This window comes from Anas platyrhynchos, chromosome 4, assembly GCF_047663525.1.
Source record: "Anas platyrhynchos isolate ZD024472 breed Pekin duck chromosome 4, IASCAAS_PekinDuck_T2T, whole genome shotgun sequence".
NCBI lineage: Eukaryota > Metazoa > Chordata > Aves > Anseriformes > Anatidae > Anas > Anas platyrhynchos.
The window spans coordinates 55,034,029-55,049,543 of record NC_092590.1 but is presented as its reverse complement, the minus strand read 5'-3'; the positions used below and the strand labels follow the sequence as shown (position 1 = coordinate 55,049,543).

Genomic DNA, 15,515 nt, shown 5'->3' with positions numbered 1-15,515 from the left:
GTGATTGGGCTACTGGGAGGATGGGTGTTAAGTTAATTATTTCATAAGTATTTTACTTCAATCTGCCTCCACTGAGTTTATAGGTAAATGTACGTTGGCAATACCAATCACTTTTTGACTGTTAAAGAAGTTATGTGCTAGTAAATCTAGTTGGAAATCTAATTGAGTATGTTAAAGACAGGCATCATAATAATTCTCCAAAGTGGTCAAATGCTTTGTGGGTTATCGGATACATTATTTACCAAAGCTCCCTGCCAAGCTGACTAACTCCTGGTGAGTTTCCGTGTTCCTCCCAGCATGCAAATGAAGACAAGGCAGCCGGGGCCAGTCTGTCAGAGTCATGTAGGCGATTACCTAAGCTATCCTGGAAAATCTTCAAGTTGCCAAAACGCTGTTTATGAGAGTGACGTGGTGCCGGTGAGACTAATTGTATGCTTACAGTGGGAACTTTCACGGCTCCGCAGCCAAAATCCGGCTGAGGGCAGCAGCAGGAGGCGGCGCAGGCAGACACCGTCACCACCTGCCGCCCGCTCAGCCGCTGGGCCCTCTTTTTGGGGAAAGAAACAGGGTTTTTTATGAGATTATGCTTTATTAGCATCGACCCGGGAGCTGTGTTTTAAGACAGCGCTAGGGGTAGAGATGAGGGTTTTCGCACAGAAATGCTGCAAACTTCGCAGGGAACTCCTGTCAGCAGCTTCAGCAGGCGTGTTTAACGTGGTGTCTGCAAACAAACCCACCGCACGTCCCGCACGCTCCCCGGTTATCTCTTCCCTATGAGGGGAGGACGGGGCGCCCCCGGGGTGCCATTCAGCCCCGGCCCGCACCCCTGACCACCTCAGCACCGCTCGGCCCCTCGGCCAGCAGCACCCCGAGGGCGTTTCTGGGGGACCAAAGGGGCCAAACCCCGCGGGGGAGAAGCGCGGCGCTGAGGGGAGGCCGGGCCGGGCGCTGAGGGGAGGCCGGCGGCGGCTCGGCGCAGGCGCGGCGGGGGCGCCGGGTGAGTCAGCGGCGGCCCCGGGCCCCGCCGCACGTCCGCCCGGGCTGCGGAGGGAGAGGAGGAGGGGAAGGAGGCGAAGGACGGGAGGGAGCCCGCCGCCGCCGCCGGTGTCTCCGATGCGAATCGCCGGCCGTTGTGCGGCCGCTGGCGTGCGGCGGGGAGCGGCCGCGCTCCGCCCGAGCTCGGCGCCATGATGCCGGCGCTGGCCGCCCAGCGGCGGGGCTGCCGCAGCCTCTACGGGCTCTACCTGCGGGGCCAGGCGGCGGCGCTCCGCCGAGCCTGCCACGGTGAGTGCCGCACGGGCGGGCCCCGACCGGCCCCGGGGGACCCTGCCCGGCCCGCATAGCTCCGGGGCTGCCGCGGTGGGAGGGTCGCGTCCTGCCTCGGCCTACGGCCCCCCCCCCGCCAGGCCTGGGTTAAGGGGTGGGAGGCCAAATTTGTAGGAGTTAGGTGAAATAAAGCCCTGCTCTGTGGGGTTTGTGGGGTGTGTGAAGCGGGCCCTGCCTGTCCTGCAGGCCACGGAGCCCCTGACGTTAAAATCCTGCTCAGATCTCGTAAAGGCACTTAGGTTGCATCGCAGCACTATTTTTTTTTTTTCCTTATTTGTTTCTTCTACTTGTGTAGAGTAATGGGAAAACCGTCAGCTAAACGTGCTGATAACCTTCCTTTAACGAAGTGCTCCGTTGGCACCAAAGCTTCGGGAGCAGCGTCGTGGCAGGTGCTCACCGCAGCCTTTCCTTCCTAAGTCATCATCAGCAAGCTCCCTGAGCGGCACCCAGGTGGCTGGCTGGGCTTTTGCCACATTGGCAACAGTTTAGCATTCATAACAGCTTATTTGACTTTTTTTTTTTTTTAAGTGAAATTATTTTTCTGGAAGGTTCAAGTCAGTGCACCCACACATTTAGGTGCCAAAATATAAAGGATAAAAGTAACAGGAAAGTTCTTTGTACCTTCGTGGGATCCACAGTTATCTGAAACGTAGTTATTTTGTTGAGTAGTGCGTTATTCATGCATGATTAGTCATACTTTGTATGACTTGATTTACCAGCATTGCTTGATATATATATTTAATTTCTTTTAATGCGTGCTTTCCAAAGCAAATAGTTTGCCTGTGGCACATCAGGTTGGAGGAGTTACACTGAGTGTCTGGTGAAGCTTTGTACTGCCCAAAGCAAGCTGCTTGCTAGCACAGGTTGGTCTGTAGGGCATCCAACTCCGCTTTTGGCCTGTCTTTTAAAATTAAAACTACTTCCCCAGGGTGACCTCCCATCTGACTTTTTGCTCACTTAAATTGTAATCTAGTCTGTTGTAAAGATAGTAGAATTTTACGTTGTTCTTCATTAAAGGGTTTTGTACAACATAACACACCTTTGAGGGTAACTTCTTTAGCAGGTGCTCTGAAATTGAACTGTGTATGTTACACGTTTTGTTAATAGGTAACAGTTTGTACAGAGTGTACACAGTGAAATGAAACAGCAACACTGGCTAATAGTTTTGTAGTGGTTTGTGTTTGTTCACTAATGGTTTTATTTGAAGATCTTGAGGCAGTATGACTAGAAGAGTACTGAATACATGTATATCAGTAAACCAATCTTAATCAAATAGCTTAGTATTTTTTTTGTTCTTAAGATCATCTAGAGGTATGTAGGAGGTTGTATAAAGGGGGAAAAAATGGCATTAGATTGGATTTTAAAAGTGGATGTTTAAAAGGAGGTAACAGAAATGTACTGTGTTTGTGCATCTGTTTTGTAAATCCTAAACAGAGCTAAAATAAGCACAGGTCAGTACTTAAACACTGACTTTCTATAACCTGTGCTGGTGTTTCTGGGCCACTTTCCTTCCATTTTCGTTTCAAAATGGTTGTCTGAAAAGTCTTATTTTCCTTCCTCCTGTCAGGATGGCAAGCTTCAATGAAAAGCGTGAGTCTGCCATGTATTTTACCATGCAATCGTCTGCCTGTGCAGTTGATGAGTCAAGTGAGAGTTTATACCTCCAGTGGTCAGAAAAAAGATCTTGGATCAGAAGATAAAAATGTACCAACCTCTGAAGAAACTGTGAACAAAGTCGGAACAGGTAATACTGGACTAAAATAAAGAAAACTTTTGTATAAATGTTAAAAAATAAAATAAAATAAAATGTGTATGTCACAACTGATACTTCTTTAATTCCACTGTGTGACATTACAGCTGCAGAATTCTTAGTACTTTTTGCTTCTTGGCATCTGTATATTAATTTCAAAGGCACTAAGGAATTCTGAAATGTATTCCTTTGTTATTCCATAGGATTCCCAAGGATTTAGGTTTAGAGTTAATCAAACTTAGTTGTGATGATAAAAACGTGTTGATGTCAGCAGGTATTAGATTGTATAAGGGATAAAGGGAATGCATCCCTTTTCTTTTGCTGCTTTCCTTGCTTACTTGAATTTTTGTCGTACTATTGCAGGTTTGTTGTGTTAAATGAACTAGTGATAAAGATTGAATTAGGGCGAATACTGAGTACTGTGACTTCTCTGGATCAGGCTTTAGGTGACTGCTGAAAGAAGGTTGAGCTGTTCCTTCTGCTGGAGCTTTCTGATGTGATGGCTGTCACACCTGCAGCATTCACATTAAACACCTGATATAATGGACATAACTTCTGACCCTACTTGCTGCCAATCCTATTTTCTTGTCAATCTTGTGTGAGTTAGGTGTTTAAGAAATGCAGAACTGTCTTGTCCTTGCTCCATCCTAGCATCTCCTTTTTTTTTTGTGTTTATTGAGTGTAGAACTTCATAGATGCATCTTTGAAAGACTAGCATGCTCAAGCGATTACAAATGCTTTTTAAAACAAAAGCTTTCTCTCCGTGTGCTTTTGTCTAAAGCTAAGTGGTTTATTCAATAACATTTTATTCTCTTTAGTTGTCATGTTGGCAGGTCTAAGTTCTAACTTTAGTAACTTGTAAATTCCTGAGGCTTTGCAGCAGTCTTTAAAAAGCTAGTCTTTAAAAGCTAGGAAGTATAGTCAGCAAAAAGTATTATTTTTCTGATGTTTGGAAGTACAACAGATCTTGGATGTTGCTCAAAGTGTAGCAAACTAGATATGGTTTCTGAAGATTATAATTGGATTTTAGAAAAGGACAGTACCTCAGACCATTTATGGTTCTTGGAAAGTCTTAAGCTGCAGGTGAATGCTATAGGGTGAGAATCTTGCAGAAGATATCTGCCTAGTTGCCACGAAAGGCTGTAGAGTCAGTTCTAGTTGTTTTTTTTTTTTTCCTGGGTTTTTAATGTGCAGCTTCTGGTGTTCTTGAAGTTCGGACATGTGAAAATAGTCTGGTGACATTGCTTTTGTGATTGCTCTGAACTTGTATAATTGGTGACTGTTGTCTGAGGGACTGTTCCCACCATCTCCCATCCCTCTCTGATTACTCCCCCTCTTGTGTTGACATTAATAATGTTTAGATTTGCTTTGTTAAAAAATGAATTGTGCTCTTGTTTTTTGGAGCTGGGGTTCAGATGGATCCTCAAGCTGATTCTGCTCGCTGTCTCTATAATGGCTGGAAGAGAGATACTGTCCTTTGTGGTCTTGTGGCCTTAAATCATGCTAAGTGTAACTGCACCAAGTGGCCACCTCAACAACTCCCTTTTTTCTGAAGGTTGGGGGCTGGCAAGTGCACCTGGAACTGCCCCCTGGAGATATTATGTGTAGATGGATAATTGCTTTGAGGCTTGTTTTGGGATACATAGAGTTGTATCCATGCTTCATATAGGGGATCAAACGTTATTTCTTGTGTAATAAGATCAGCTTTGTACAATTGAAAGTGTTTTCCTTACCTATAGTTTCCTGAGAAAGTATACTTGGGTTGCTCTTAGCCTTACTCCTCAGTTGCTGTAAGGGCATTAACTAATTGCCTGATGAAAAGACAGTTATGGAGTCCAAGCTTGAAGAATATCTGACCTTTGTACAATTTGAGTATCATGTTAAACTAGCTTGTTAATTAACGCTAACCTGCTTAGAAAAAATCTTAATTTTTTTTTAACATCCCTTCTAATTTTGTTGATGACTGTTGATATGTGGCCAACCTATAGTGTTAGGGCACAAAAGAAGGTGTTCGTTGGTTCAAGATATTAATATCATAGGGTTTTTATTCTGAAATCTGTGTCAAAATGCGTGAGAAAAGATGCAATATTTGTCTAAACTATCCTGTAGTACTTCTAGTTTCTACTTAAAATTTTCACTTTAAACTTAATTACCAAATACCACTTTTTACCAAATTATGGCTTTACAATAAATTACCAAAATTTATTAATTTTCAGATATTAAGATTCACTTCATGGTATTGTAAGTTATATTTTATTGAATTCTTCTAGAGTCATATTGTCAAATTTCCAAAGCAAAAATACTTTGTGCTAAATATAACTCAAATTTGTGACATAAGAGTTGTGGGTTCTAGTTTAAATATTCTTTATTTTAAAGAGTGAATTTTTGTAAGTTAAATAGTTTCAGTCCCTTAAAATTGAATAGCAGCTTGAGAGCTCTATGAGACTTGGCTGATGAGCAGTCATAAGCCGTGTAGAATTCTTTCTGTTTACTAGTCTAAATTTTGCATAAAATTTGCCCCAAATGATAAGTACACTGTTAAAATAGTTTAAAAATTCAATATATGTTCTGTTATAGATTGCATGTTTGGACTGCTTTTGAAGCTGCTAGAAGTTTCAGTACTATGTTAAATGTCTTTTGTTGTTACTTATTTTTTTTTTTTACTATTCATGTTTCATATTTTAAGAGTTTTCAATGTTGGAAATCCGGCAGGTTTTTTTGTATCATCATGGAAAGCAATATTAAGCTGTATTCTTACATCAAGGAAACTCTTTACTAAAAAGAAAAGAAGGTTTTTCCATATTTGCCATGATCTGTATTTTTATTTTACAGGACAAGGTACCAGCAATGCAGATCAAAAGCAATCTTTCCTCAAAGACCCAATCCAAGTAAAAGGTAAAGAAATACCTTATGTATCAAAACTTTGTTGCTGTTGACAAGTAGTCAAAAAAGAAGTGTGTAGAGTAACTGGTTTCTGTTCGATTGTGTAAAAAGTTGTGAGAATAACATTTTTATAAGTGCTTGTATGCCAGCTTTGTTTGGTGCCTGCTTTTTTTAAAATGACTTAAAAAAGAAAGTGTATAGGAATGTTCCTTCTAATTATTCACTCTTTTATGACTCTTTAATTCATTTCAGCTGATGTGTTTCTCAGGAAAAGACAAACTTGTTTTCTCATCTGTTATGACAATCTGTCCTCCTTGCATCTCTTTAGGCAAGTCCGTTCCCCATCTCAGATTTAATGGGGCTAAGCTGAATACTTGAGCTTCCCCTAGTCCTTGTTCTAAGTCTTCCTCTGTTCCTTCTTATTGCTGAGTTAATCTAATCAGTGTTGTTTCTAAATATATTTTGACCACATGAACAGCCTAATCTGGGTCCTGTAGTGTCCCTGTTTGTGCCTGTAATAAATACAGGTTTTTGTTTTTTAAACACTTAGGTTTTTAAACAAGAGCATATCTTACTTTCATGTTGTTAATTTATCATGTTTGATTTCTCTCTTATCTTTCTTTATTTTTTTATTATGTTATTATGAGAGTTAAGCTGTAAGTTCTTTTTCTTTTGATCAATCCTAGCCTCCTATGAATGGAAGGAACTTTATCATAACAGAAATTGCCATTCCTCTTTAAACTCCTTTAAAATAAATCTCTTTGAACTGGAACTTAGTGTGCAATAACTTCTATCAGAATTCCTTCCTGCCTTTTCCATAGCTTAAAGAAACATCAAATTCTCATACTCCTCACTAACAAGGTGAGGTCGGTGTCTCCTATTCTCCATACATTTTTGTCTGCATCCCTTATGTTAATTTCTTTGGGTTTATTGTCACTTAGTGCATGAAGGCAGGGGGAACATACAAGGTGGACAGGAGAAATTAGAGTAAGACTGTGAAATTTATATATTTTATGTATGTATATTTTGGTGAGAAGGGGGTTTTGTCTCTGTACTCACAACCAAGAATGATTATGTTAAAGATCTTGATTCTGTCTGTGAAGTGGAAGTCTTCAGATGCTGCTGTGACATAGAAACTTATTCTTAAAGGAACACTAATCTTAAAAACTCTGTGCTATTTATAATGTTGTTTATACATCATCTTTTATTGGACTTTGTCCTTCAATTGAAAATACCAAGCTGATTTTTCCTTTTCTCACTTTTTTCATCAATTTTAGGCAGTTATTTGAACTAAGGGGTAGGATTGTTGGGTTATAACCATTGTAACACTGTTGCATAGTGTTTTATTTTAGTGAAACTTACTTGTGTTTCTGCAAGGTGCATTAGTGTTTGATAAATCCACAAATTATTTTATATTAAGTTTAATACTTTGGGTGTATATCCGCATTTTAAATCAGAAAAGGTGGGAAGCATTCTTCCTGTTTAAAAAAAAATGTTCATCCAGTTTTAAACGTAGTAAATAGTGGACCTTTTTATGAAATCTCTAGTTTGATGTCATCTTTGCTCAGGAGCATCATGTGATGAATGTGATTACTCAAGTACTTTAACACAATTGTTCACAACTCAAACTGGATGACAAAAACCAGATCATTATGGTAAACATTGGTATCTACATAGTTAGCAAATTGTTAAGTGTCAAGCAATATATTTTGCCTTTAAGCTTTCAAAACACAGAAATAAGAAAATGTGAAATTGTGGGATTTTTTTTCTTAGTATTTAGATGCTGTAAGTATTCTATGATTTCATGAGAAGTTTTGGACTAGCTGTAGAAAATATTGGCTGAGATGCTGTGATACACAAGAAATTCATGTGTTCATAAGTCTTCTTACTGGCAAAGTTTCATATCTTTGTTTTTAGATGTGTTCTTTATGCTGTATCTTTCAGCAGCTGTAACTCTTCTTGCAATGTGCCTAACATTTTTAACAGAAATAAGCATATAATGATTTTCTTTTGAAGATAAGACAAAGATATATACGTACCTAAAGACATGCAGGAAATAAAGGCATAAATTTAAAATTCCATTTATTTCAGAGTTTATTATCTATTTCTGAATAGCTGTGGTATCCTTTCTTAGGCATGAAAATATGATGCAGTATGTATTCTGCACATGCAAAGAATTATAAGTGAAGAATATACATCTTAATTGTTAAAAGCATCTAATATTAAGTGTGTTAATTTTGACAGTAATAGCTGAGCAAAATGACACATGCAACCATCTGAGTTTTCTCTGTGGTCTACAAGATTAAAAACCTTAACCAATTCCAACTTCTGCAGGTAAATAGTAGGGGAAAAAAGAAGTAGTGTACTTTGTCATTTAATTTGCCAGAGCAAAGCTTTTCACACTGCCATAATTGAATGCTGTCTTAACAGGCAAAGCCCATCCCTGACATTAAAGTTGGGTGCATAGGTGACAGTTAAGTATGTGGGATGTTTGAGGGCCTTGAACTACAACACTGCAAGTAGCATTTTTTGAGGTAGAATCATTCTACTGTTATGCACTTACACAGTTGTGAGCATTTCTGTCTCTTCTTGAAAGTTTTCTGCCTCACTGACAACAGTGTTTTTCAGAAATCCACTTAGAGCCATCGCAACTTGTTGTCAGACTGAATTACCTCTTTGGAATTTCTACTTCGGTCTCTGTCAGTGACTGACTTGTTCATCTATTTCTGTTTTTAAGTGAAAGCAGTCCTTAAAAAAAGAGAGTATGGACCAAAATACACGCAGAATAACTTCATCACTGGAGTCAGAGCAATAAATGAGTTTTGTCTCAAATCCAGGTATGATGGATTTAAGTTGAAATTGAAATTGTGAATATTTGTTTGTATGTGTTTCAAAAGTAATAATGATTGTAGAGTGACTTAGCTCAGCAACTTTTTCCCAACGCTTTTGCAGTATACATAGTTATAAGTGGCTCTTGTTTACTAAGTGTAACTGTGGTTGGGAGCTCGCACTTAGTTTGCGTTATCCCTGTAGTAGCCTCTTAAACTAATTTACCTATATTTATATGACCATAAGCCTACCTAGGGAATGTCTGCCTCTAGAGCAGCTAATCACTAGAAACTTCATGTTACATGAGGTCTGTAATTTGAGATAAAATACAACCTGGTTCGTTGCAACCTAACTATTTTTACTTGATTCATAGTTACTGTCTTTTTACTATGTGTCATTCCTGCCAGGAAGTCTTACTGAGTAGTGTCAGTTGAGCTGTCTGTCAGATGTGATGCATGTTGTGTGTGACCCGTATTAAATCTAAAGGCTTTGTGTCTTTGTTCATAACTTTTTCTGCTGTCGCTGTTCTTCCCCAGTTTTCATGTGTAGCATATGTTACCAAACCAAGGGAAATCCTCTGACATTATGCTTAAATCCTGTTTTAAGCCATTACTGGTAAAGCTTCATAGGGGGCCACCTCTCGTATGGAGAGAGTTTGGGTGGTTCAGCCTGGAGAAAAGAAGCCTCCAGGGAGACCTTAGAGCAGCCTTCCCCTTCCTAAAGAGGGCCTACAGGAAAGCTGGCATCAGGGAGTGTAGTGATAGACCAAGGGATAATAGTTTTAAACTGAAAGAGTAGATTTGGATTAGACATTAGGAAAAAACTCTTCACTTGAGGGTGGTGAGGCACTGGACCAGGTTGCTCAGAGAATCTGTGGATGGTGTTCAGGGCCAGGTTGGATGGGGATTTGAATAACCTGGTGGGAGGTGTCCCTGCCCATGGAAGGGGGGTTGGAACTGGGTGGGCTTTAAGGTCCCCTCCAACCCAAACCATTCTGTGATTCTATGAACTAGCATACTTTGCAGTGATAACGTTTTGCTAAATTGACCAAAAAAAAAAAAGAAAAAAGATTAAGACTAGATTGGTTGGGCTAAAAGTGAAATGTTCTACTGTTTTCTTTGTTGTTGGTATTTTTTTGCCTGTTTGTTTTTAAATTAAAAAAAAAAGATGCTTCTAAATGAAATTTAGATGTCCTAATATGTAGGTCATCACAGAGAATTTATTGGCTCCCCAACATAGTTTTATCTCCCACCTTTTGCAGCTTACCCTAGTTGCACAGTTTTTAAGGATGCATTTGTTAACTTTTCATGTCATGTGACTTCTGATATTCCTTCAGAAGCGTTAATCTGTTAGCCTTCTTATCGAGTACTTGTATACAATCACTTAGATTCAGATCATTCACTGGAAATGTTTTATTGCTCTGTCTTCCATGTATAATAGTTCATAGTATGAGGACATGATTTGCACTTCTGACTGTGGAAAACAAAGTGGTTTTCAATAACTTCCTATTGACAGCTTGCTTTTTTATGTGTTGTATCTATCCTGGCTCAAGTAAACAAGTTCATTTTTTTGTACTGTGAATTAATAATGAAACTGTGGAAGATCACACAGATACAAAAGTAGAATTAGAATAATATGCATTTTTTTTCCATTAAACTTTCTCTGCTTTCCTCAGTGATTTAGACCAGCTGAGGAAAATTAAACGACGAAGCCCACATGATGACACTGAGACTTTCACTGTGTACCTGAGGTCGGATGTAGAGGCAAAGTAAGGTCATTTTTTTGAAGGAAATGTTTGAATTATTTAATAAAATGCATTATATGAGAGAGAACTTTTAGAACTCAGGGCAATAATGTTTTCTATTTTTTATCTGAACACATTTTATATCCTTATTTTTGTAATAATTACATGGCATATATAAACCTGGAGGGTATGTTTCTTGTGTCCAAAGATGAAAAACTTGTCCCATGCGTCCTCTCTCCCATTTTTTTGTTCTGCAAAGTAATATGTGGCTTCTTGTCAGAAAGAATAACGTGATGTTCTGTTTTTAGGAAAGTCATTTTTAATGCAGTTAAACCATAAAGAAGTTACAGGTCTGTTGTTTTTATCAAGTGTATCTTGCATAAAGCAGAGCAATTGTTAAGGTACTTTTACTCTGTGCAGATCTCTTGAAGTTTGGGGTAGTCCAGAGGCTCTTGCTAGAGAAAGAAAACGACGCAAAGAGGAAGAGATCAAGTACAGAGAAAGTGAGTATAGAATCACAGAATCATCTAGGTTGGAAGATCACAGAGTCCAACCTCTGATCTAACACTAGCAAGTCCTCCACTAAACCATATCACCAAGCCCTACATCTAAACATCTTTTAATGACCTCCAGAAATGGTGACTGAACCTCTTCCCTGGGCAGCCCATTCCAATGCCTCACAACCCTCTCAGTAAAGAATTTCTTCGTAATATCCAACCTAAACCTCCCTGGTGCAACTTTAGCCCGTTTCCCCTTGTCCTGTCACCAGGCACATGGGAGAACAGACCAACCCCCAAATTCAAGTGTAAACAACAAAGTATGACTGGAAATCCACTAGATGGTGAGTGTGTTATTTCACTGAGAACATACAAATTTGAAATTGCCAATTACTGAAAAAGATTTTATAGCATAGTATAACACATTGTTATCTATGCAGTTGTTATCTATTAACTATCTTATAATTTATTAATTCTGTGATACAGCAAGAAAATACATTCAGTTGAGGTTTACAGTCATATTTTGTTTTTTTGGGGATGGGAGCATCTTAGATAAAAATAAATATCTTAAATGGTTTTGGAGAATATTCAGAAGGCATAAAATAAATCTAAGTCTTGATATAATATCTTTACCAACTTATTTTTCCCCTGAAATGAGTTCAGCTTGTCTCTGCTTTGGAAGGGGGGAACCTCCCCCCCATCCTCTTAAGCAAAAGTCATCCTTGTGCTTAAAATGAAATTATTATTGTCATCAATAGCAGCTACAGTCAAATCAGTATAACTTTTAATAGATTTTGGACTGTCTGGTCAGTTAAAGTCTCAGGAGAGGTAATACCTCTTCAAGGTACTTACTCCAATTATGCACTTAAAAATTAAAGGTCTTTTTCCCTCTCTCTCTCTCCCTCTCTCTCCCAATTCTGCAACTGGAACTTCCTGATAGTAAAACAAAATAACTCTTGAGCATAATACAGAAAAAAAAATACATTAAAAAACCTACTTATTCATAATAGCATTCTGATACAATGTATACTGTAAGTGGTAACTTCCTTTTTGTACAGACTATCCTTGTACTCCACTGGCTGTTTCAGAGTATTTTGTACAACTTTGTAGGACTACATCTTCTTCCGTAGCATACCTGTGTTTATTTTGAAGTTATTGAACACCATACACGGGTAGGAAAAATATTGAAATTAAGAGACTTGCGATGAAACATCCTCCCTTCTCCCCATCATGGCAAAAAAGGTTGAGGTAGGGGTAGTAGAATGCCTGAATTTGGTTCTAAAGGTGTCATCATCCCCACCCTGGGAAACTGAAAGGCCAAAAAAAACCTTAGCCAAAATAGTGTATTTTGAATTTTTCCCTCTGCATGTAATCCTTTGTTGGCAAAAATGGAAACAATGTATGGGATCATAGCAAATTATATTTGGCATTTTGTGCAAGTACATAATATGTATTTCTGATTAACAATATTGAGAGGACTTTTTCACAAACAAATATCCCTTTAAAACATTTTTATTTGGTAAAACCATCTTGCTCTTAATAGAAGTTAGCTGCTGTATGGAGAAAAAAAAAAAAAAAAAATTCCTGAAACTACTGGCTATTAGTATATACTCATGATAACAATTTTTTATTACAGATTTATTTAGAAACCAAAGGCTGTTGAAGGAATACAGAGAGTTCTTTGGAAATACTAAGGTAAGAGTTGTTTTAATGATTTTGGTAAGAAAAATGATTTTTTAATGATTTTGGTAAGAAAAATGCTCTGAGATGTACTTGGCACCTTTCAAAGGGAAAAAAATGTTACAGAACAGTTGCATAAGTGTAACTACTTGAATATTACTAGAAGATTTATTTTAACTGTAATATGCCAGCTGTAGCTCTGATTATAATGCAGTGGTAAATGGGTTGCCAGTTTAAATGAGTTCCAACTGTGGTGGTGGTAATTCAAAAAACTGGTAATTTTTTTTGTCAATTGCCTTCTTAATAAAATTGCAGCTTCGTTTGGATTCTACCTATAGTCCATAAATGTGTAGTAAATACATTGTTGATTTTAAACTGTAATAGATTTCTTTAGCCAAACAAACACACCAACACTTTGCTCTGCACCTTGCTTTACTTTTGGCCTTTCCTCTTTGCTTAGGCAAACTATTATCTAGATACTCTGTCACGGTAGGCTGATATCTTAATCTTTCAGCTGCACAGCTGGCTTCAGTTGTTATGGTTGCAGTGGCCTCTGGTGGAGGCTGGAGGCTCTGTTGGTTGTTTGTCTTTTTTATAGCCATCCATTTGTAATAATGTATAAGATTATGTATCTATATGTAGTAATGTATAAGATGCCACTGCAGTTTGGGTAAACGTTCAGATGTAATTAGTAGGCTTCAAGAGTTGTATCTTCACTTTTGCAATACTGTGTAAAGCGAAGATTTTAATAAATTGTTCAGTAGATACTTTGTGAGGTCTTCAAGATTTGGTTATTTTGTTTCAGTGGCTTGTTTTAATAATCTCTTATTTCTTTATACAGCCACGCTCCAGTACAGCAGCTATGTTTTTCAAGGGACCAGGGAAAGTGGTAATGGTAGCTATTTGCATGTAAGTTTAAAAAGGAAAAGTTTTGTTTACGCAATTATTAAAAAACATTGATTTTTTTGTTGTCCTGGAAAAGGAAACTACAGTCTGTGTATTCAAGCTAAAGATACCTTTGTGTAACTCAAATTAATAGATTTGTTTATTCATTGTTGGTGGGAGAGATGTTCAGTAAGTATATTCATCAATATATGGAGGTGAGAGATGTTTTATCACTGATTAGAGAAGAGCAAATTTTTTGAACGTGATTACGCTAAACAGTTTATTAAAGCAAAGCCCTACATCTTGAAGGACATGAAGAGGGAGACATTTAAAGTTGTTCTTTTCCTTGCTGTCTTGTGAAAGGCTTTTAAACAATCTTCTATATAACAACAGAAAATTATTCCTTTTTCTGGTGTTATTCAGTGTGTTTCAACTGATAAAGGGGTGTTTTAGGAGGTTTCCGCTTCTCACACATCTTACAATTTGAATGAAACATAATGAAACTAGTAATCCTGACAAATAAACCCAGTGACTATCTGGCACAAAATAGACAAAGGTATGTTAAATTTTTCTCAGGATTGCTGGAAAGTTCAGAATGGCTAAAATTTGCATCTTATAACCCGTGAAAATATTTATAATAAAACTTATTTATGAAATTTTTATTTGCTAAGACACTATCAATATAAAAGAGCAAAATAGAAACTTAGGGAAAAATGATTTTTTTTTGTGTGTGTGATGAGAAACAAGATTTTGAGAAAGAAATATCTCTTGAAGTTTTCCTACAAAACTACATGCTTTTTGCCTAAGGAAAAAACATGAAACTCATTTGACCGAAAACTTCCCTCTGACTTTACTGAGTGTTCCAAGATTTCTAAGTTTAAAAAATATAGTTACTGCTAGTATGGATGTTGCACAGTTTTTCTGTGGAACTTTTTTAAAGAAGTTACAGTATCTCTTGATCTCTTGCAGTTCTCAAATACTTGATGACAAGTTGCTGCTTGTTTGGAAATAGCTATGATGAAATATGGTTAGTTCTCAAATCTAGAACCTAAATGCTTTTCTTCGTAATGAATCTGAATGTTTTGATTTTCAATTTTGACTCTTTTTTACCATGCTTTCTTCAGAAGTATAAATGCTTTATGTAGGTAGACAAGAATAGTTATGTAAATCAGACTGATAGCTTTTGCTGTAAGACAAACTGCTGTGGACAATCACATGATGATGCAATACACCATATATATTTCTCAATTCCCTGTAATTCCTGTTCTCTGTGTGCCTGTCAGGGTTTTGGCATGGCTATTTTTGAAACAAATTCAGGATGTTAAATGTATAATGGGAGGTATTAATGCTCTTTAATTTTTCCAGTTTACAGTTCTCTCTGGATTGTTGTATTTGAATTTGTTGTAATTGTTATTTAAATTGGTAAATCGAAAAAACTTGATTTAAATAAGTGATTTTGATCTGCTTTTGCATTTGTGTATTTTTTCAAAGAAACCCTGATTCTCCCCATGCATCAGTACATTTTAAAGTTACCAACTAAATTTAGACTTTGCATTAAAATTGGCAGTACTTCTGGCAACAAGGAGGATGTATTGCATATTTGTTTCAACACTTCAAAAAACAACACTTTTTTCATTTTGTTGGTGAATGTGTGCCTTACAGATTTTGGAACACAAATGCAAAGAGTTGTTTTAAACAAAACTGCTTATTTTCTAGGTGCAGAAGAGAGGCTTATTGGAAAATGCTGTGTATTTTAGAAGTAGCAGTTTTTGGAGTTTAAATTTTATTTCTTGGCATGATGTTCAAAACATTGCAGTAAATATTTTTCAGACTTTACCTAGCTTTGGTAAAAGTTAAGATTTTTTCCTGAGACTAAAATAAATATGGTACAGCATATTCAGGTCTTTGCGTGGAAGGAGAT

General features: G+C 37.7%; 1 protein-coding gene across 2 annotated transcripts in view; it reads left to right on the top strand.

The window, feature by feature from the left end:
• The first annotated feature begins 396 nt into the window (after positions 1-396).
• Positions 397-15,515, top strand: part of SLC30A9 (solute carrier family 30 member 9) — a 38,795-nt gene continuing 23,676 nt past the window's right edge. The window contains exons 1-8 of one of the 2 annotated variants that reach the window (XM_038178939.2): positions 397-417; positions 2,894-3,070; positions 5,909-5,971; positions 8,697-8,796; positions 10,464-10,556; positions 10,953-11,035; positions 12,666-12,724; positions 13,551-13,618. In XM_038178939.2, the coding sequence (XP_038034867.1) occupies positions 2,908-3,070; positions 5,909-5,971; positions 8,697-8,796; positions 10,464-10,556; positions 10,953-11,035; positions 12,666-12,724; positions 13,551-13,618 (629 nt within the window). In that variant the 5' untranslated portion in view covers positions 397-417; positions 2,894-2,907. Of the gene's footprint in view, positions 418-973; positions 1,285-2,893; positions 3,071-5,908; positions 5,972-8,696; positions 8,797-10,463; positions 10,557-10,952; positions 11,036-12,665; positions 12,725-13,550; positions 13,619-15,515 lie in introns of those variants that run through there. The other variant, XM_038178938.2, reaches the window with a different exon arrangement.